Here is a 23872-nt window from a genome sequence, read left to right as displayed (position 1 = left end):
TGTAAGTTCATGCGAGCTCGCACGACATGTGCGGGCAGACTGGAAGACTATCGGCGCAGAATCTAACGTTTTGCAAATATATATGATGGTGCGTGCTGTCCCTAGGTAAACGAAGATTCGTGCATACATCAGCACTACAAACACTCAGGTAAGTGTAATATTGGAGTATGTACGAAAACGCATTGAAACTCTCGGAAGTTAGAAAATGATCTTTTTTTTTTTCTGTGTGGGACAGAAAATCATCAGTGTGTTGAAGAGTTCAGCTGCTGTCCAGACTAGCCAATTTCAACTGCCGTGGTGTGTCACAGGGCAGGCGTGCTTGTTCTTTTTGTCTTGGTATTATATATTGTTTTATGTGCCGCCAATCAAACAATCAAGTACGTAATAAGAGAAATTTTTAAAATTATTAACTTCTAAAGAACCAGTCGTTTAAGGGGCCCCGAGTGGCCGAGTGGTCTAAAGCGCTCTCCGTTACGGATCACTGCCATCTCACCTCTGTCTGCGTGTGTTCGAGTCTCGGATTCGGCTAATCAGGGTATGTGAGAAAGCTTGCCAGTAGCTTCTCGTGGGTCGGTGGTTCTTTCCGGGGTTTTCCCGGGTTCTTCTTCCACCATTAGTACTGGCCGCCATGTATGGCCTATCGTGTTCTGAAACATGGCGTTAAACCCTACAACAACAACAACCTGTCGTTTAAAGGTGCATGCACAATATTTTTTGATGCATTTTACATGCAATACATCACATCATTAAGAGAGAATTGAGAATTGTATTGTAATTATCGTGTTGCATAGAGATGCAACGAGCGTATCATTTTTCCTATGGATTTGGTCCTTGCGTGCAGAAAACAGCTCCTGTATAATTTCGCCAAATTTTACGCAAAATCCTCTTCATAAGTGTCAGTCGCATTTCTTATTCCACTGTATAGAGACATCATTATTACCATAAAAATTTTTTCACAATGAGGGTACCATTCCCACCCCCAGCCCATCTGTACTGAATTGTGCATTATCAATAGACCTTATTTTTCTAAGGCAGCGATTGTTTCGTCTTGTTCAAATGAATGGGGTTGCCACTGGGATTGTGGAGAATGTGGTGTAGATAGTGCGATGCAGTTTCGATTCCTGTATACTATTATTTTCCAAATTGGATGGGTCCAAGGAAGCATTTTTTAAATTTAAAAAAAACTGACAGGAAATTGAAATAAAGTAAAACGAAACAAAGCTTACACATACTTAAACCCCACCCCGCCCCACAAAAATAAAAAACACCTCCCCTCCCCGATAAAATGGTCTGTAATCTATCCATCCCGCTCACGATACTACCTCTATCAAAGAAACCTTTCAACTTCTCTGGTACATGCAGTCTCTAATACGTGAATGCAATTTTGTACTCAATTTTGTACTCTGGTGTGACCCATATAGAGACCCATATAGAGAATACATATAGATGTGTGCAACGGTTTTAGCGGCACATCAACACAATCTTGGCGAAATTATGGAGATTAACTTTTACATTTGTTCCTGCATCGTGCCATTGTATGCATCGTGCCAAGCCATATTCGCATCAGTTTTCTTTTTTTCCAGTTGTAAATGCCCATTTCGTTTCTAACGGGCTAAAGCAGTCGCTCATGTCCTCAGTTAAACATATTCTATGATCGTAAGCGGCAATATCCCCTAAATTGTGTAGCTTATTAGAGCTGATTAACACTACTCGGTGTAATAGAAAGGTTATCATTGTGAGTACATTCAGTTGAGTAGATATGATTTATGGGATTATCTCTCCTAGCGTGAATTCTTAAGAACCGTTGGACATATCAACTGTGTAATTTTCATATTGTACGACTCAACTTTTCCCTTGCAGAGATAATGATAATAATAATAATAATAATAGCAACAACGATTCATGATAAACAAAGCCATTCCGTTTTGATAGTGAGGTGAGCGTTTAAACTATCCTATTTGCAATTTGTAGATCCTGAGGGAAGTAAGTTTGAGGCACACAAGTTCAATGTATACATGTTTAACGCAAGGATGCCTACAAAGTAATTTGATACCTGTTTCCAACATTATGTTACAACCAATACACAGCCATATAAGCTTTTAATTTTAATGCAGTAAAATAGATAACTTGTACAATCATTAAAAAAGTAGCAATAATTGTTTCTTGATATTTGGTTGTTGTTGTTGTTGTTGAGTTTAATTATAGTAGCGTTCGCACAATAGTGCATGTGCCACTTTTTTCTGACTGCACTGCAGCCTGCTAGTTGTTCCTGGGGAAGGGGATGGTGCCACCTCCCCCAGGCTTTTATGGATTCAAGGAACCCTGATAGTTTGGCCTCAATCTGTGGGTCCATAAAGGTCACTACAGTTGAATGGTTGGCTGTCATTAGTGGGAAGGAGAGCTCGGGAACGGTCCTGCTTGCTTTACATCGTTAGTTTCTTGTTGCATTTGCCTGGTGTTTCTTGCGATTTTTGTTTTATTATCTTTTTTATTTTTTTCGATTTTTTTTTCTTCTTCAAAATGTTCTAAAAGGAGGGGGATGTTCTATGCTGTTTATAGAGGTTCTTAGTAGATATCATTCATGAAGAGAGATTTTCAAGGTTATTATGGGATTACTAGTCGAGGTGTTTAGGGTGTGTTTCCTACGTTATGTTATTTATAAGTTTTTAGATATTACCTCTTTAAGTTATTTATTGATTGATGTTTTTAGAGAGTGAATGTTATTTATACTTTATTTAGCAAGAGACCGGAGTCCTAGCCGATTACAATGTTCGTTAAGGACATCTAGGACAGGAATCCTAGCTGATTACTCGGTTCGTTAAGGATATCTAGGACATCCGATTTTGCGGTTTCCTTAGTTTTTTATAGGTGCTTCGTAAGTGAATTATTTATTAATACTTTTATAAAATTGAATGATATGTTATGGTTTTTTATGTGGTGGCTTCTAAATTTATTTAGCTAGTTACTGGGTCTTTTGGTCTTGTGGGGATAGTAATTATATTTTGTTCCTAAGTCCTGCTGAGCCTATGAATTGATTTATATTTTTATATGCTGATTGTTTATTTTTATTAGAGTCCATAAGTAACTCTGGGTATGTGTGTAGTGATCCAATCTCTTTTTGGTTTTTGATAAATATTTTCCGAGCGGGTTGATATTTTGGGCATATATTGAATACGTGGTGTAGATCTTCGGTGGTGTGGCAGTTAAAGCAGTTAATGGTTGCTGGTTTGGGTCCTATAAACCTTCCAAAACTGCTTGCTTGTTTAGTTTTTCCAGTTATTATCCTGTTTATGGTTTTCTGTTCTAAAAAGGTACCCTTAGGTAGCTGTATGTTCCTATCTACGTTTTTTTGGGTTTCATGGTGCTTTTTACCTTTTGTGGAGGAGTTCCAAAAATCTTGCCATGTTTGGTCTATATATGTTTGTGCGAAGCTTATTGCTTCTGTAGAGCTATAGTTAAGCTTGATAGAGTTTTGATCTCCTAGTTTGGTTTTTGCAACTTTGTCTGCTGTTTCGTTGCCAGAGATTCCAATGTGCGACGGTATCCACATGAGCTCGACTAATTGATGTGCTGTGGTGATATCGTCGATTAATTGGCATGCTCTGTCGAGGAATTGTTCCCTAGAGTGTGTATTGCGATTTTGGATCGATTTGATAACGCTTAGGGAATCGCTTATAATGACTGCTTTAGGTATTTGGTTGTCTTCGATCCATTGTAGTGATTCAAGTATAGGCCAGAATTCAGTGGTGTAAATGGAGCAATAGTCAGGTAATCTGGATCCCGTTTGTATATTGAATTCAGGGATGACTATTACTGCTGCTGTTCTTGGTGGGTTGTTTGTTTTTGATCCATCGGTATATATTTTAACATAGTCCGGGTATTTTTGGTTGATTTCGTTTACCAGTACAGGTTTTAGTAAGTTTTCTTGATATTTGGTGACAAAATTTACTCTGCGACGATATAAAAGAAGAATATTACAGATCACGGCAGGTTGAAGATGTAATTATAATGGAAACGAATAGAATAAATTTATTTTGCTGAAACACTTGAGCAAGATAGTGGTAATAAGGTATGTTTACATCTTGTAATATTTACTTGTATTCTGATTATCGGTAACGTTTGGGCATAGTAATTTCTCGAATACAAGAAATTTCCGTCTTTACATGTATAGGCCAAAAAAAAATTAAAGTTCATTAAATAAAATATGCAGTACAATGCAAGTTTGACAGACAGTATCAACGCTAACAATTAGATTTAAAATAAGAAATTATAATTGTCAGCGTAGGGGAAAAATCCCTTTCAACAACTGCTATGCAATTCAAAAACCTTGACATGAAACACAAATAGTTCATTCAGCATACGAAATCGGAATTCTCGACATCATGAATCGGCATTTCAACCAGCCCTGTGTAATTCAGTAGATGAAATTTAAAACATCGACGTACGATTTCGAACTTCCACTACCACTCTGTGATTCACCCACCCCCCGCAAAAAAAAAACAAAAACAAAAAAAACTTGAAAGTTTGACATACTAAATGGAACTTTCACAGCCAACAGTTTGATTCAATGCCTGAAACTGGAATCTTAGCTACTGAATTCTCATTGGACCAACTTTTGTCCGCTCGATGCCTCATCCTTTTTGCAATTTTATGTTCAACTACTTCGATCCAAACCTCATCCACGTACGAGTCGCATATGCCAAGCAATCAGGATTGTATAATAGACACGATTCACTATCTCAAACCATGACAAATGCGAGCTTGAGAAAACCAATCGGAAGATATTTGATTACATGTTTTCTGCAACTCGCACAATCGATCTCTATTACGTGCAAAATGGTTCTCAGTTTTATGAAATAGAACATCCATTATATATATATATATATATATATATATATATATATATATATATATATATATATATATATATATATATATATATATAAACTAGCTGGCAAGCTACAGCAAACAGGACCAACAGGGAAAACATTTCGCGTTTTCAAATCTTTAATAGGCGATCTCAGGAAAGTCGGTCTGATATGCTGTTTTAATCATGACCCGTCTGCAGATCGCATGATCTAGGTAACAGTATATCACATTATTAAGACTCAAGGGAGCCGATCAGAAAATGTTATTCAATCACATGATCTGTATTTGAAACAAGTATTTATGGAAACCAAAGTTCAATTAAACATATATGGAATCAGATTTAAATATTTCAGAAACTTAATATTACTATTCGTGCTGTCGACGCAACTATGGATCTAGTGGAGAATTATTAATAAAACCAACATCCAATTGGCAAACGACATTGCATATACCATCATTCTCGAGAACACGCACAGGTATCTTTCAAATACACACTGTGATTAAAAACTTTTCTGGTTGACTCTCTTGAGATCGCATATACGAGGCTAGAATACGCGCATTAGAGCCTCAAGAATGTGTAATGTTCTTACGTTATGGCATTGATGGCTTGTCGTGCAATTCGATTATCCGAAAAAGAACCTGATTTCCTCGGAATGGAGAGTTATACTACGTGCGAAAAGAGTCTTACTGCGACAAGCTACGCCTGCCAAAAGTGCCATTTTACAACAATGACATGCAACAGGTAGTTGCTCGCACGGCTTACACAGGCTATATTTTGTTTGGAAATATAAACATGCATATTAGGACACTTTTCTCTAGTCTCGCCCTCTTGATGATTTAAAAGTGTTGAAATGGTTCAATTAAAAATTTATCAATCACAGTTTAACAGTTTAACGTTTGAAAGTAGAGTGCGTCATTGTTAACGGTTTGGTAACGATAAGATTATTCTTCGAAGCGGACTATACGAGACCTACGCTGAGCGAAGGGATCTCGGTCAACGCCCTACGTCTCTTTGCTTTGCTTAGCACATTAATTAGTCGTATCAAATCGTCGTTCTCTGTATGTGACAAATCCTTTACTATGTAACAGACAACTCAGAGTTTAATGCTGTTTTTCCTGAGTTTATCGTGGTACAAACTGTCAGTTACCGAATCACACAGCAGGTAACACCAGAAGGACGTTATGTAAGTTGTGTGAGTCGCAACTGACAATGTAGCTATTGATAGAACAGGGGATTCTTCATCTGCAACATAATAGATACGTCAACATCAAACTAATAATACACTAATGGTAGGCGATGTAAAGTTCTGAACATTCCACTGCATGGTTTTAATCTTTTATATAAAATGGCATATGTGATCTGATTAGAATTCAATATTAAGGCAAAGGATGTTTTGTTTTACATTCGAATGATAATGGGATTTGATGCTTCATTGAGTTCATTGTGACTTGGCCGAATCGTTACTGTCCACACACGTGAGTAACCAATTTTCGTTTCTTTAAATCTGTTTTCGTGTTCATTACAGCTTAGCTACGTATAGGGGATACTTACAAATGAAATTAAGACTACCGGTAAATGTTTATAGTGATGGGGTTCAATAGTCATACAGTGTAAGATATCGACCATGACAATTACGATGGGGGAATAGCTGGGTTTATAACCCCCACCCCATATTGGAACTGTAAAGGTCGGCGTCTTACACTGGAGGACTGTGAATCCAATTGTTATAATGTTAGTCTATGAACCTCCCTCCTCCCAATCCCTATATCCATTTTCCAAGAGTTTTAAATTCATTTGTAATAAGCCGCAATGAAGGTGCCTTACAACATATACCCAGTATTCTTCCTGGCAGAGTTTTAGTTTGCCATGTTTTTTCCCCCAACCTAATCAAAGAATCTTTTATCTTCAGAAAATGTATAAAGATTTGTTATTCGATTCTGTCAAATCAGTTCATTAAATGTTCTACAGAAAATACAAATCCACCGTTTTTATTTCATTTTAAAGGCATGCAGTGTGCATGCCTTCTGATTCAGTGTTTATATTAGTTCTTTGCACGTGACTGTATTTATAGCGGTATAAAGTAATTCTCTGTACAGTTTATACATAAATAAGCGCGTCTGGGTCTATCACATGGTTATGTTCTGACCAACGATGCAGCTGCAGTTACTATGACTGTCTTTCGCAAGAACTTGATAAATGGACGACTCCAATATTGTAACTGCTAAGACTAAATGAAGTTGGGAGAGAGACACACACACACACACACACACACACACACACACACACACTGTGCATTGGCAATTGCCTAAAATATAACATTGTAACATACCGCAAGTCACGAGTCAAACCACTTTCTTTTCTTCAGACAGATGGGACACTTAAATCCATTTTGCTTTATTTTCATCCTCGGTGTGACTTCAGCGTCATCAATAGAGCATAGTAAGTACATTATTTGCTTCCATATGTGAAAATGCAGATGACTTTGTGCTTATACATTCATCAAAGTTGACATGTGCCTATATTCTGATATGTTTTAAACCTCTCAGAGTAGGTGACTGTGACCAAGTTGTTAAGTTCAATTGTTATGTAAACTTTTTTACGTTTAGGCCAGTTTACGGTGCACTTTTACTTGAACAGTCATTCAAATATATACGTCAATATATGTCGAGGAATAACACAAATCTATGCTAAAACTAGGCCACTATGGCTTATTTTGGCGTTCATTACATCATAGATTAATTTGCACATTTAACTTAGATTCCTTGACATTGTTATTCGTACCGTCATGAAAATAGAGATGTCCCTGAATCCAAAGGAATGCAATCACAAGATACCAAAAGTTCCTTAATGAGACCTAGATACTCTTCGTGCATTAAATGATAATGCCCACTTTTAAAGTTTAAGTCTCCTGTGACATTGTTTATTCATAACGGGTAATACACATCTATATCAGGCTTCAGTGATATTATATACTTCAAGGATTCTTTTGTTTTTTAGTTTCTCAGAAAACTGTTGTGCATTCATGAAACTCAACTGGTCTAATTATTTAGACTTTATGTTCCACACTTTCAATATTTACGTATTTATGCTGATACGTTCACCTTTATTTAGAGGGGAATTGAGAAATCTAACAGTTTTTCACGATCTCTTTTACGCACGTTCCGCACATTCTTGCTTGCGGAAGTGTGAGGGGGCCTAAAGTATAGATTTAACATGAAAAGTAATTTGTTTTGGTGATTTTGTTTTTTTTTACACCCCTGGGTCCTGGCCCAAAGTTTCAGCCTCTTTGGACAAGTAAGCAAAATATAGAATGTGCAACCCATGGATGATTAGTCCACTAACGCGATCAAAACGTATGCATAATCTTTAGGCTGTATACAGCCAGGTGCTGAATCGATCGATACTCCCCGAGCAGCAGAGGGGGGGGAACAGACCTTTGCCTGAAAAGCGTCGAAATGTCGAAAATAAACCTTCCTACGAACGATTGAAAAATAAAAAGCGTCGACAGATTTAAAAAAGCGTCGACACTTTACTGAGAAAAATCTCTGGAATTTTTCTAATTAATATTACTCCATTGTCGTTGGTGATTTTTTCTAGTTTATTATGCATGCTGTTGACGCAATTACGCCTTCACTGAGGTCATCACCCCCTCTGCTGCTATAATTAAATCATTATGTTATAATAAAATGGTACATCCGGAATCTCATACTGCAAGAATAGCTCGAGAACGATTAGAAGCAATCAAAAAATTTATTCCTGTTAGAGATTCATTTAGAAAAAATCTACAAGCGCAGCAAGAAGCACAAATTGAGTACGAAGAAGACACTAAAAAACTGTTTAAGCCCGTTACTGCAGCTACTGAGAAAGTTACAACAGTCATCAAGGAAGATCTTCTTCCAGTATCAAAACAAACAGCAGAACAAACCGAAAAAATAGCAGCGAGAACTAAAAAAACAAAGAAGATTTTACGAGATCTTCCACCTGACATAGCCAGGGAAATAGCTGCAGCTCAACCTCCACATGTCGGTGAAGAAATACTTGAAGGTATTGGAAAACTTCGTACTGAAGTCGCCGACGTGAGAAAAGAACTTGCATCTGAACCCAAACCAGTAGAAGAAAACTTAGAATTGATTGCAAGATTTAACAAAGGAATTGTTGAAGACATTAGAAATACTGAAGAAAAAAAATTACCTAAAATGATATTATCTGGTATATTTAATAAATCTAGTATTTTAAAAACTGGTCATGAAAAAGTAAATGATGATAATTTTATTAAATGGATATATCGCGTATATTACAACAAAAAACAAGCTAGAGGTCCAGAATACGAAAGTCTTCATGAAGAAGTAAAAAGACTTTATAGAAAGAGCCTGAAACAACGAGAACAACTCGCCCAGTATCAACTTCCTCCACCTCTGCAACAAATAGAACAACAACAATCTTCTCCACCTCTGCGACAAATAGAACAACAACAGTCTTCTTCGCCGAAACTTAAAGAGATGTATCTTAAAAAATCAAAAGAAGAAAGATCACCCTTTAGACTATTTAAGAAAACAACAGAAGAAGGAGCTACTGGCAGTGGTTTGGAAAATAATTTTGTTTGTCCTGATAATATCCTCAATGACGTGTCACGGTTAGAAGTTCTCATAGGAGGAAAACGTGCCGGAAATAATTCACCAGAAATAACCAATGAAGCAGCTGATATTTGTCGGCAATTATTTCAAGGTGGTGTCATGGATATTGGCGTTTACCGAGAGCTTATTGATGAGCTCGTTGATGATTAGTCACCGCGATTAGATAAATGGTAAATAAAATAAGATGATCATACACAATAATCATCGTAAATCCGTATCGGTCAGAGCGGTAAACTCACGATTACCAATCTATAGGGTTATTTACGGAGATGGACTTGGTGATGTTATTCAGGGATTATTTACAAGGTTAGCCCCAAAAGCAGCGCCTATTGCAAAACAATTATCGATGAAAGCTATTGATATTGTTCGTGAAAAAGCTCCTGGTGCAATTATCAATGTTGCTGGGAAGGCGTTCTCGGCGATCAAAGATAGACTAGCACGATTAATAAGACGAAAACAACAACCACCAGTAAAACTGGCAAGTACTGAAATTATGCCCGCAGACGTAAGTAAAATAATAAATCAAGCTGCAAATAAAAAACTAGCAGCGTTAGCAGATCGGGGACTCGGTGAATCGGGAAATAATATTTCAAGTTTAATATCAGGAAGTGGAACTTCCCGAGGTGGAACTTTACGAACGCGGTAATCAACGTGTTAGACGAAAATAATTATAATAAAATGTTCAAGCGCGTATCCGACACAGCATTTGACATGGAAGCACCTGTCCTTAAAGATGAATCGGTACTTGATTATCAGTTTTATTCTTATGACGCACGAACACCAGATCAACGTGGAAGAATTGAACTACAAGTTCATGACACAAGTAGATATTTTCTACCCGCTGAGGCTTTTATTGAGGTAGAAGGTACAATCATAAAAACGGATAATACTAATTACTTAGATCCAGTAAAAGTTGGTTTCGTCAACAACGGGATCATGGCATTATTTGATAGCGCCACGTATATGATTGATGGAAAAAATATTGAATCGATTGAGAAGGATGTAGACGTTGCTACAACAATAATAGGGCTGGCAAGATATTCTGATGATTATACAAGGTCAGCAGGTCCCACAATGATGTTTGTGAAAGATAATTCTAATAACTCTGAAAGCGATCCGTATAATATAAGACGACCAAGAAACGAAACCAATACCGCTGATGCTCCTGTGTGGCCGGTGGTTCATGGTTCTAATGAAAATTTCAACTTGGGATTTGCAGCACGTAGAAATATGTTGCTAGGAGACAATAGAAGATTTTCATGTACAATTCCACTATCGCATATTTTTGGATTTTGCAGGAATGTTAAAAAGGTTATTTTTGGAGCTAGACACACGGTTGTTCTTGTAAGAAAGGGTGATGATAACGATGCTCTGTGGAGACCTGTTGGTGATGCTGGTAAAGTAGTATTATCGAAACTTTCACTGTGGATGCCGGTAATGACTCCAACGATCGCAGAAGAACAGAAATTAATTTCTTTCATGGACACAGGTGGTAAATCCTTGTTGTCATGGTTGACAACAAACACAGATAGTATGCAAACTAACGTTAACGGTCAGTTTACATGGCATATAGCATCACAACAAGGTGTTTCTGCACCACGACATATTTTTATTGCGTTTCAAAACCATGATCGTTTAGGTAATCAAGTTCACTCTCATATGATATTTGATAAACTAGGTCTTACAAATATTTCCTTGCGGATAAACGGACAACAAGAACCAACAGAGAATATACAACTAAATTATGAACAAAATCGTATAGGACGTGCATATCATCGTTTGATGTCATTCATGGGACATGATCAAAATGTAGATACTGGGTTGCAAATATCACAATATGATTTCAGGACGTTGTATCCGATTTATTATTTTTCACTGGAGCATCTTGATCTATCAAAACAATCTGTCGTTGATATACATCTTAAAGCAACATTAAATACAGGTGGTGTTGATTACAGAGCAATCGCGGTTATACTTAGCGATAAAGCCATGTTACTTGAAGGTGGTAGTGGTCGAATGAGGGTCGTTGATGCACCAGTGGAAAATCTTTAATTATTATTTGGAGCGTGGTAGTTATTTATCATAAAATGTCATATCATCACGTTAGTGTCAGTCTGACTCCTGGTCAGATTAAAAACCTTCAATCAAATTCAGCAAAAAACTGTGGAATGAAAATATCACTAAAGCGAGATCAGATCACGGGTGGTCAAAATAAACTATCATTATCAGAACGCCAGCTTAAACATTTCAATGGCGCTAAACAATCAAAAACAGGCGTCAAACTCAATCTCTCTGCGGGTGCGATTAAGGACTCAGTTAAAACCGGTGGTATTTTCCCACTTCTCGCGGCTATTCCAGCGTTAATAGCTGCTGCTGCTCCAGCCGTAGCAAAAGCAGCCGCGTTAGGTGCTGTTGGAACAGCTGCTGGAATGGCTCTAAAGAAAGCAACAGGGCAAGGATACAAAAAAAGGGACGCGGCTTAAGATTGCCAGGATCTCGTTGGGGAAAGGGTCTGAGGCTTCCACGTTAGACGTTCCAGCATCAAATTTTGATTTACTTGATGCTGCTAAACGATTAAAAATAAAAAACTTCAGAGGTGTTTTCATGCGAGATCAATTACCAACACAACCAAACAAACTAGAAACAGGTATTATTAATCTCGATGAACGTTCTGGGCCTGGTACTCATTGGGTATCATACGCGGTTGATCCACGTGGAATCGTTTATTTTGATTCATACGGGTTAGCTCCACCTGTTGAATTTATCAAGTATGTCGCACCACTCCACGCAACAACCAGAGTTTGGTATTCAACGTTACCCACACAAACAATGACAGATCCGCCAATATGCGGCCGTGAAGTAATTAATGTACTTAACGCTATATCAAAATCATCCAAACCACCACATAAAGTCGTGCATGATTATACAAGCAACCGATTCGTTGCGCGTAAAGCGTTTTAAACAACAGGTCTTATTATAATGGTTGATATTTATGGAAGATCTTCTTCACGCGTTAAGAGAAAATCCGGCGATGTTGATTTGTCAAAGTACGCGACTAAGGATGACCTCGCTGACGTTATGAACCTGGCTGGAGTTGACCCAGATGAGGTTGTTATTTTTCAAGATCGACATGGTAAACTAAAAACAAGCAATATCAAATGGAATGATATAATTCGACGAGTACTTGGTGCAGTTACGGATAATATTCCTGTGTTTACTGACAGCGGCAGAATTAGGGATTCAAGTATGTCACTTAAAACCATCAGAGATGAAATTGCAAAAAGTGTTGCTAATCGCATAAAAAATACCGGTGACATAATGACAGGTGAACTTAGCATGAACGGAAATAAAATAGTAGTTTTAAGAGATCCAACATCCGACGAAGATGCAGCAACAAAAAAATACGTCGACACCGTAGACGGTAAATTATCCACGTTACGGACCGAGTATGATGTTCACGTAGGCGCTTTTGGAAGATTTCGAAGAAATTTTCAAAAAACCGATGATGCCATAGATAAATTCTTCGGCACTCCGCACGCCATTGACATGAAACTCGTTGATATCAAAACTAACCTAGACACGATTAAACAAACACAGCAAGACATCGTAGCGGGGATTCCTGAGATCGTCAATAAAACCAGTCTGATTAAAATCCCAGCCGGAATAACTCCCGGACATATCACAAACATCGTATGCACGGTATCATCGGGATTTGCAACATGGTCGCAGCAAAATAATACTATCAAATATACCGGAACAGTCACTGGCGTGTACAGGCTGTCTGTGTTTAGTGCTGCGCGATTTGAGATCTTCACAACGTATCCATGGCGTCATTCCACCGACAGGTTTTCCGGGGTTGTATCTATTATATTAAATAGCGGAACCGAAGAAATATTTATTCTGGAAGCAGCTTATAAGAAATTAACCGCAACATCTTACTGGTGGTGTTTGGAATTTGTAGCTGAAACACCTCAATTGGTTACTGCATAAAAATATATGGACGGTGCACAATACAGGTACAATCAAGCGCGTGAATGGCAGGCGGCGCTAAAAGATCAAGTCGAACAATATACAGTAAAAGTAAAAAAATATCGACGACGATTAGTTATCGTCGACGTGATTGTTTATTCAGTATCCGCTGTTGTTGCTGGAACGGGTGTTATATTATCAGCGGTGACAATGATGGCACCAGTAGCTGTGACTATTTCTGTTTGTGCAGCAACAACGATTGCAGGTGTGCTTAATATCATCGCAAAAAAAATATGTACTTGCACGAACGAAAAATTATCCTATTACATAATAAAATTACACACAGCGACGGTAGCATACTCGAAATTATCCTCGTTGTTATCAGCAAGTCTCAGTGATGGAATTATATCTGATTTCGAGTTTTCAATGATAACTAAAATATACGACGAAGGTATCGGTATTAAAGATACAAGTATTAATAATGACGGAATTACTCCAGCAGATCGTGACTAACACAACCCCGCACAAGACAACGATGATCTCGGTAAGTTCAACTAATCCTGAATTTAGTATTAACTTTCCTACTGCAATTCACGCTAATGAAATTGCACTAGCGCAACTACGGGTATATTACAGCTGGCCAAATATCAAATCAAAATCATTTAATGGTACACCAGCAAATAATTCGCTCGTATTTGCTAATAAAAACAAACCCGATGGAACACCTGACTGGGTTGTTGTTGGAATACCCACTGGTAGTTATGAGATCGAGGAGATCAATGATGAATTTCAACGTAGAATAAAATCAATAACAGGAAAGGAAGCAAAATTATCGATTAATATTCATGAGCCGACGCTGTCCTCGACGATAGAGATACATTCTCCTGATTATGCCGTTGATATTCATCAATCTTCAATCAGATCCGTACTAGGTTGGCCTGATGTTTCCCCGGTACATGAAGGACCACCAGAACCAAAATTAATTGAATTTCTTACTGACGAAGCCAGTTTTATAACAACTCCAGAATACCGAGATTCGTATCCATGGACTATGGCTTACGTTTTGAGAGATGGTAAAAGATATCCTTTACTACCGTTTTCTATCCATGATGTTACAGAAACTTCAGTTGTTATCGTTTCTGAAGGATATCTCAGATTACATGCTAACAAAATTAGAATTGAATACACAACTACATTAACGACACTAGCACAGTTGTTTAAAAACTATATCCTGGAGTATCCTAATGACGATCTAAAACATCAAATCATTGTAACGATACAACATTTAAATCAAATTATATTAGATCTTAAATATTTTAATCAGGAAATTATTGAGGCAATAAATGCTCGTGATTATATAGATACAAGAGAAAAAAAAATAGTATCAAACAAGCATACATTGATCATTATAAAATAACTGAAGCAGAATTATTAAAATTTACACTACCAGTATTTGAAACCGGCGAATTAAGAAAAACGCTCATGGATCTTATCACGAAAAGTTTTTCTGAAATACTCGATGTGTGGAGAAAACTAACTGTTCTTAGATATAATAATGATCCACTCGGCGGTGGAAGACACGTATCTCCGGGAATCGTTAATATAACATCGACAATCGCGGTTAATCTAGTTTGTGACGTAATAGAAGGCAGTTATCAAATAGATCTTGGAAAATCAAATCAAGCTCAACAAGGATATATTTTATATACATTTACACCACAAGTTCCCCCTGGGGATTTGATCGTGCAAGTACCAACCAATCCTGTTTATTTATGCACGCATAATCAGTATTTGTCACGAATAAATTTCAAACTCACAGACCACCTTAATCGCTTAATTGACCTACGTGGAGAAGAGCTTGTGATAAATTTATATGTAAAGTCTTAGATCTTTTGATCAAGAATCTTCGATTCTAAATTAATCCAATAAATATTATATAATGTACCAGCACGTGAGGGTTTTTATACATGACAAAGAAGCACTTGAAAACGCCATCAGAACACGGTTTTCACAAAACACAGAACAATTTAACGTTAATTTAGTTATTGATGAATACGGAAGCGAGGATTTCTTATTAACACAAGAACAGTTAGATGAACTCCGTCGAGAACATATTATCGAGATCATTTGTGACAGAGATCAGATTCTAAATTATGCACACTCCTGTATTAAAGTGAATCAACTTAAAAAAATAATAAATAAATAAAAATATTGGTGCAAAATATATCTAATGAGGTAATTGTGTTGAAAAATTCATCTTTTTTGAATATTTTATTTTTTTTCCCTGAAAATTTGATCATTTCACATAAATCTGAGTCATCAACTAACACATCAAATTCAGAATAAATAATAAATCTAAGTACCAACTAGCCCATCGAGTTATAAATTTGATCATTTTACATAAATAAGAATCTTCGATTCTAAGTACCAACTAGTCCATCAATTTCAGAAATAAATAATAATTCAAAATAAATAATAATAAATAATAAATCGGAGTCATCAACTAACACATCAAATTCAGAATAAATAATAAATCTAAGTACCGACTGACCCATCAGAATCATAAATTTGATTGATTTGCATAAATCTAAGTACCAACTAAGCCATCAAAATTACAAATTTGATTGATTTGCATAAATCAAAGTACCAACTAACCCATCAGAATTATAAATTTGATTGATTTGCATAAATCTAAGTACCAACTAACCCATCGAGTTATAAATTTGATCATTTTACGTAAATAAATAATAATTCAGAAATAAATAAATAATAATTCAGAAATAAATAATAATTCAGAATAAATAAATAATAATTCAGAAATAAATAAATAATAATTCAGAAATAAATAATAATTCAGAAATAAATAATAATTCAGAAATAAATAAATAATAATTCAGAAATAAATAATAATTCAGAAATAAATAATAATTCAGAATAAATAAATAATAATTCAGAAATAAATAATAATTCAGAAATAAATAATAATTCAGAATAAATAAATAATAATTCAGAAATAAATAATAATTCAGAAATAAATAATAATTCAGAAAAAATAATAAATCTAAGTATCAGCTAACCCATCAAAATTACAAATTTGATTGATTTGCATGAATCTAAGTACCAACTAACCCATCAGAATTACAAATTTGATCATTTCACATAAATCTAAGTACCAACTAACCCATCAAAATTACAAAATAAATATAATTTCAGAAATAAATATAATTTCAGAAATAAATATAATTTCAGAAAAAATATAATTTCAGAAATAAATATAATTTCAGAAATAAATATAATTTCAGAAATAAATATAATCTCAGAAATAAATATAATCTGCACGTGGTCAGAGCGAATTATTTTCACCAGAATTATTACTTTGGACGGGGTTGCTCGCTAACATAATTTTTCTTAATAGTCTTATGCGAGTACTAATTGTTTTCTTTTCCTCGTACTCGTGGGATAACAACGATCTAATTCTTTCTACGGAGGCAGAGAGAGGAATGAATTCCTTCACCTGATTATCTTCTACGGTAGCTAGCGACTGAAACATTGCCGCCTGAATCCGTTTCATGAGCTTGTATTCAGATGATAGTGTGTGTATTCCTTGGTTTTTACGTTCTTGTAAAATCTCAAAATCAGAAACTATTTTTTCAGGATTTAGTTCATTAGATATATTAATCCCGTTTTTCTCTAGTATTTTGATAGCAACAATTACATCATTTATATTTTCATGGTTCATTATTTAGTATATAAATCTTTAAAATAAATTTTTTTTTATCCCTATCGAGTCTTTAGCGAGTTCGTCGGGATGTTTCAAGGACAATAATGAATGAAGAGCTCCTGTCGAGTGTATTAGCGAGCTCAGATTATGAATGAAGAGCCCCTATCGAGTGTATTAGCGAGCTCAGATTATGCATTGGACGGTACAAACATATAACTTAATTAAGGAAATGAATATATACAATGATATATATAATGATGATATATACAATGATGATATATACAATGAATGAAGGACGGCACAAACATATACGCTCAGCAAAATCCCACCCACAATAATTAATCCAGTGGGTGATACGAAAATGTATCAACCACCAGTCAATATTGTGGTTGAATTTTGCTGAGCGAGGGGGTTTTGCGGTTCCCCCCATTATTATAAAAATCGCAATTATGCGCACCACCGACAAATTGTCAGCCATGGGGATTCGATCCTGGACCGCGAGCATCACAGTCCAATACCGTACTGATTGAGCTATCGAACCTTGTTACGAACATATGTTTCGGAAGTTAATATATAGCTAAGGAACCAGTACAATTCTGAGTTCAAGAAATACGTTTTCACCAAACAAGTTAATTTATAAAAGCTGGATTATTTACTATACCACGCCATCTAACTGTTAGATGTTTTCATCCTTCCTATAATATAACTGTTAGATGTTTTCATCCTTCCTGTGACTATACGAGATTTTCAGTCCTCTCTATAACTGTTCAGTGGAGAAATATATTTACGAGATTTCCCACTCGTAAATCCGTGTCATAGTCAAGGGAGTATTTAGTTGCTAATATTACTCGAACCACACATACGCATAAATACACACGTACACAATCTCGCATTATATTTCTGCACTGAACAAGGAAAATGCAACTGATTTTTAATTCCAAATACTATATGCACGTATTTCTGTAATCGAGTAAATGCACGCAGGATCCCTGTGCTGTACTGTAGATCTAAAATTAACCCCACGATCGATACAGACTAGACGCTGGATTCTGCACTCAGTAAGCTGGAATATACATTCGGTTTTCTGTAGTTTAGATGTAATGTTGCTGTCTATGTGTTGTGTTGTTCTAAATGTTTCACGAATAGAACAGAAAAATACACGAACTGTATATTTTTGTAAGTTAGAAACCGTAGATAATTATGACCATATACCGAGGATCATAAAATTACCTCCCTTTCATGAGTCAAAAAATAAGTAGTGTATGGGGGAAATACTATGACATAAATTAAAACATTAATTCGAGGTGGTGATGATAGTTAACAATACTGAAAGGTGATTTTCTGTTTATATTTTTTTGAGAAAGCAGATCTGGTTATATTTTCTGCTACTTTTTGTACTGAAGACGGATTAATATCAAAGTATTTCGCAGCAGAACACATCGAACGAAATATAATTTCTTCGCCAGTTTCTCTGTTCGCAGAATTTACCACCCTTCTAGAAACTGTCTTACATCTTCCAGTATTACCACGTGCACAGTTTTCGCTATATGTAATAACCTGAAGGTTGGATAAATTATTGTTTTGAGTATCCCCGTCAGTATGATCGATCACAAGACCGTTTTTGATTACTCCAAAGAAACATTCGTAGATGAAACGATGACAATGATAATGTTTTCTCTTCCCAACAGTAAACATTAGATAACCAGCATTAGTAATATAACCAACCGGTTTTTTTAACTTACAGTGTCTAATGACACCGTTAATATTTGATTCATAGTTTGTTATAACAGGATGTGGGACAAATTTATTTTGCTCCATTATAATAATATTATTTGTTTAAATCATTGTTTGTCTGAAATCTTGATATATAATCCTCCACGGATTTTATAGCATTTTCACTATTATTATTTTTTTTGTCATAATATCTTTTAAGCTCTCTGTATCGTTTACCACCGCACTTTCCACATGATTCTGTTTTTCCTCGCACTCCAGCACCACATCGCAGACATGGTATTGGTCCTAAGCTTCCACGGTTAACGCACTGCATGTGTTGTCCGCAAAATTCCTTTTTGCCAGATTTATTACAACGAGTTAGTGAACCCACCATGAGCCATTTGCATTGAGACATTGTATACATATATTCTTTATTTAAATATTTGTTTGAAATATATGAACGAATTCGATAGATTATCCCGAATAAAACCCTTAAGTGGAAATAGATTTCATCTTGACAGAATATCTCCTGGCCTACCGATGAAATATTTGGTTGATCCGAAAAACAGAGGTTTGATTAATAAAATTCACGACGCCAAGAAAGAATTTCACACAGATGGTGCATCTCATGTCTGGTCAACGTTCAAGATTATACGCAACAAAAATATCATTAACGCTATGATGAACGACAAACGAGCAGCACTTATCATTAACTATCTTGATAATCGCAAGTATCTTTTCAGAATAAAATTCGTCGTGTTGACAGAAACAGATGATTGGATTATCCTTGACAAATATGATCCTGTCCACGGTAATAAAAAAACTGTCATGCTAAGTAGAAATTCCAAACCAGGTCTATTGACTGGCATTGACAAACCGTATTATGAACGAGCATATCCTGTGACCGCGGTTATTTATGGAATCTATGTGATAAATGAAAAACCCAGCGTTGATAAACTATCACCGATGAAACTTTCAAAAATAAATTGTGTGGCTGAACGAGTAACAGAACATTTTACAAACGCGGCCCGTGGAAACGGTCTAACGGATAAAAGACGTAAAATAATAAACACGTGGGGAGATATGGTTAAAGATACCGGTGCGTCTGTCAAAGATGTAGCTGGGTTAGGAAAAATATTAAAATTTCCAATAACCGTAGCGACGATAACAGGGGAGATTTTGTATGAATCAAAATATAAATCAAAAGGAGCCTCAATTACAATTATTGATCATAACGCACACGCGTGGACTAACGCAGTAACAGTGTTTCCACGAAATCGAACTGTTAAATGTTATCCCATAGATAATTCTGGGGGAGGTATGTTTGATTTTATTAACGAAATAAGTAAAAACAATCCTGGTCAGTATGGTTATTTCAGAGTTCTAACGACGAATCAGATATGAAATTTGATCAGTTTGTGAGACCAAATGGCGTTATTTATCGAACAAATCCTCTTCACGAAAAAATGAAAAATCTTGCACTGCAATATACTGATGACGCTGACGAATTATTGAGCAGCTGCTTTACTGTTCCGTCAGTTGCGGCTCATTTTGCTAGAAAGAAAAATTCGTGGAAACCAACTCGGTTTGATTTTCTCAATGACATAGTATCTAGTTGTGTCGAATATGGACACGGCGGATTGTGGAATACTAAATACGATCACAGAGATGTTATTTCAGTTGATATGGTTGCGTGTTATCCGGGAAGTTTTCTTGGATACGGAGATTGTTCTGTGTATTTTGAGCGATTCGGTCATCCGACGCACGAAATGACGCGAGTATCGATAAATGGACCATTACCGGATTTTGACCTAACTGGATTCGCTCGTATCGAATCATTCGAGTTTGCTATGGGACTTCATCCAATTTGTTATGTTTGGTTTGGTAAACATTTTTCAGAAAAAATGTGGACACCAATAGTACTATTACGGTATATGCTTGATTATACGACATTAACACGGTTGATTGTAAGTGAAGCAATTATATCATATCGAAAACAAACCGAGGTTTGGTTACCACATTCGGACGAAACCGATTCGAAGGATCTTGGTAGAAAAATAATTGGCAAGTTTACACAAGGAGCAGCATATGATCACAGACGACATTGTGCAAGATTGATCATGGACGATACTGAGTTAGATTTTATAATCGTTGATACAACGAACAAGAACACGTTTATAAGTCGAGAAACAGTTTTCTTGTCAAATGGAAATAAACTAGGTACAATTGTGAGCTACATGGACGGTGAGTCACCTCAGTATACTCATTTAAGATCATCGATGCTCGCGTATGTTTCAATAAATCTATTATCGATGATAAATAAGGTTTCTACACATGCCGTCAGAGTTGCTACTGATTCGTTTTATATAAATAAAAAACATTCAGCACTGTTAGAAGGATTAAACATAGGCACTCATACATCGTGGGGTTCGTGGAGAATAAAAAATGAATATATGCTCGATTATTCCGAATCCGCTGATGTTGCGGTTAAAGATATTTACTGTAAAAAATGTCAAACGTTGACAACTTCGTTGTTACCATCGGTATACGATCCAATAACTAGACACAAAACGGTTTATCTAAATGGACCTGGCAGTTCTGGTAAAACCACTCGAGCTATCGAACTATTTCAGAATTCAGATATGATTGTACTAACACCTACACATAGACTAGCGAGAGAGATGAAACAACGCGGTGTTAATTCCTGTACTTATCACAGCTTTTTCCGATGGAAGGGTGATACATGGACATCTTTAAGGATGGGAGAGAAATACATTCCAAGGATCATAATATGGGATGAGATATGCACTGTACCGCTAGAAACATTAAAAACATTTCTTGATTGGTTGTTAACAAGAAATACTGCCGTGATAATGTGCGGCAATCATGGTCAACCACCACCCGTAGCTGGACCATCTCCACATGATTGGCTGAAAAATTTCGTTGACCATGCTGAAGAAGTATCTGATGATCATAGAGCACTTGATGCAGCGTTGAAGGAATTTAAAAAATTAATCAGACTACAACCGAATAAAATTCAATGTGAAATAATGCGTGAAATAATTTCAGAAACACCCATGAAAGACTTTCTGCAAACGTGGCGACCAAACGATTTGATAGTTGCAAGCAGAAAGATAGTTCGTGATAAACTTCAACGGGAATTGTTTCAGTTACAACGAGAAAAGTTTCCAACGTTGTCAGTTCCGTTATGTTATCGACCAGCAGATACGCGACGGCAAAATATCGACGTTGATATACCAGGAGAGTCAAAGAGGAAACAGAATCTTGTATTGAATGATATTGTTGCAGTTGATGTTGATGTTGTTGAAGATGCTCTACGTGCTGATAAATCCCCGTGGACGCTTGGATACGCGATGACGATTCATTCATCTCAGGGATTAACTATTACTGATACAGTTGTTTGGATCGTTGATGATCACATCGAATGGTCGAACTTGGTTTATCTCGCAGTGTCTCGAGTTAGAAAAATATCTCAATTGAGACGAATCGTCATGGACTCGTCAGTGATTAGTGATGATGTTGTTGACGATGATATAATAAGAAAAAAATTATCTGGTTATGAACAGTGTGATAAAAAAAATAAACGCAATTTTGATCTTGATGTTGATTTTATTAATGCGCTGAAACAACAACAGAATAATCATTGCGCAAGTTGTAATTGTATAATGCTATGGCGGTATCTGAAAAATGATCCAAGACAATTTACCGTAGATAGAAAAAATAACAATCTTGGTCATACACGAGAAAATATAATGTTGACCTGTCTTGAATGTAATCGACGTAGAGGCGCCAGCGCCTTCGTTGCTAGTTAAGTGATCGAAATCACCGAAGTGATTTTGGTGGTAATTGTGTGTTATCGGGAATTATCTGTAATTGTTCACGCACAAATCCACGCTGAGGAGCAGCCGAATCCAGTCTGTAGATTGCGGGTCTACCTGAGGATCTTGTCACGGTGGATATCTTATGTGTGGTAACGCTCCAAATAGGATCAGTTGCTCTTTTTTTACCGCCTTCAAGTTCACCGGGCTCGTATAAATACCTAACAGTGATATTACCTAATAATGGTTGTGCTGAAAAATCACGTTGTTGTGTGGGTATGTGCGCGCTTGTAATTGCATTAATAGGTTTCATGTTGGTCGTTCGAGTAATCTCATTATTTAATGCAGCTATCACATTTGGTAATCTTGCCACCCATTCACGAGATCTCGTATCCTGAATAAATTCCTTTGCGTACTGATATCCAAATAACCGCTCAGCAAGTGTTCGATTAAATCGCTCAACAATTGCCTGATCACGATGAATTGCAGTATGTCCTCGTCGTATTTTGGTATTATGTTGTTTCATCAACGATGATACTGGACCAAGAAATTCCTTGCCAGGATCAACCTGTAGTAGCTGTGGCCATCGTAGACCACTTTGTGATCCACCACCTCGTTGATAAATTCGTTTAAACGCGTCGGCTACCTCAGTTGCTGTTTTAGTCGTTAACGGTTCTGCTTTTTTATATCTACTTGCAACATCAACAACAGTTAGCGCGTATTTGTACGTTTTTCTACGTACAGTATCATGTGGTAAAAACAGAATATCAGCTTGATGAACCTCATTAGGAACACTGACACTGAAATGAGCAAATCGAATTTGCTTAGGACGTGGTAGATAAATTTGCCATATTGCCTGCCTGGATAACCACGCTTTAGCAGTAGAATGTTTAACCGCTGCTGCATCAGCGAGTTTACTAATTGCTGCTTTACCCTTCCAGTATCCAACTGGTGAATAATAAATCGATTCCATTTATATATTACCAGCCCCCAGCGCTAATTTACCTTTCATCGCGGATTTTACTAACCAATTAGCTAATTTTTCTTTGATATTATTATTTTTTATAGCATTTAACGCATGAATTAATTTCACATCTGCAATATGCCTATTTTGTAGATTTTTACT

At 36.4% G+C, this 23872-nt stretch overlaps 1 protein-coding gene across 3 annotated transcripts in view; it reads left to right on the top strand.

The window, feature by feature from the left end:
- The first annotated feature begins 63 nt into the window (after window positions 1–63).
- Window positions 64–23872, top strand: part of LOC149781406 (uncharacterized) — an 82658-nt gene continuing 58849 nt past the window's right edge. The window contains exons 1-2 of one of the 3 annotated variants that reach the window (XM_089934748.1): window positions 64–148; window positions 7236–7309. In XM_089934748.1, coding sequence (XP_089790874.1) covers window positions 7240–7309 — 70 coding nt within the window. In that variant the 5' untranslated portion in view covers window positions 64–148; window positions 7236–7239. The remainder of the gene's footprint in view (window positions 149–7235; window positions 7310–23872) is intronic. The other 2 variants (XM_089934750.1, XM_089934749.1) reach the window with 2 other exon arrangements.

This window comes from Sinohyriopsis cumingii, chromosome 15 (assembly GCF_028554795.1).
Source record: "Sinohyriopsis cumingii isolate HCF-2022 chromosome 15, ASM2855479v2, whole genome shotgun sequence".
Classification (NCBI taxonomy): Eukaryota; Metazoa; Mollusca; class Bivalvia; order Unionida; family Unionidae; genus Sinohyriopsis; species Sinohyriopsis cumingii.
The sequence above is the reverse complement of the archived record's forward strand: the minus strand, read 5'-3'. Positions and strand labels throughout refer to the sequence as shown.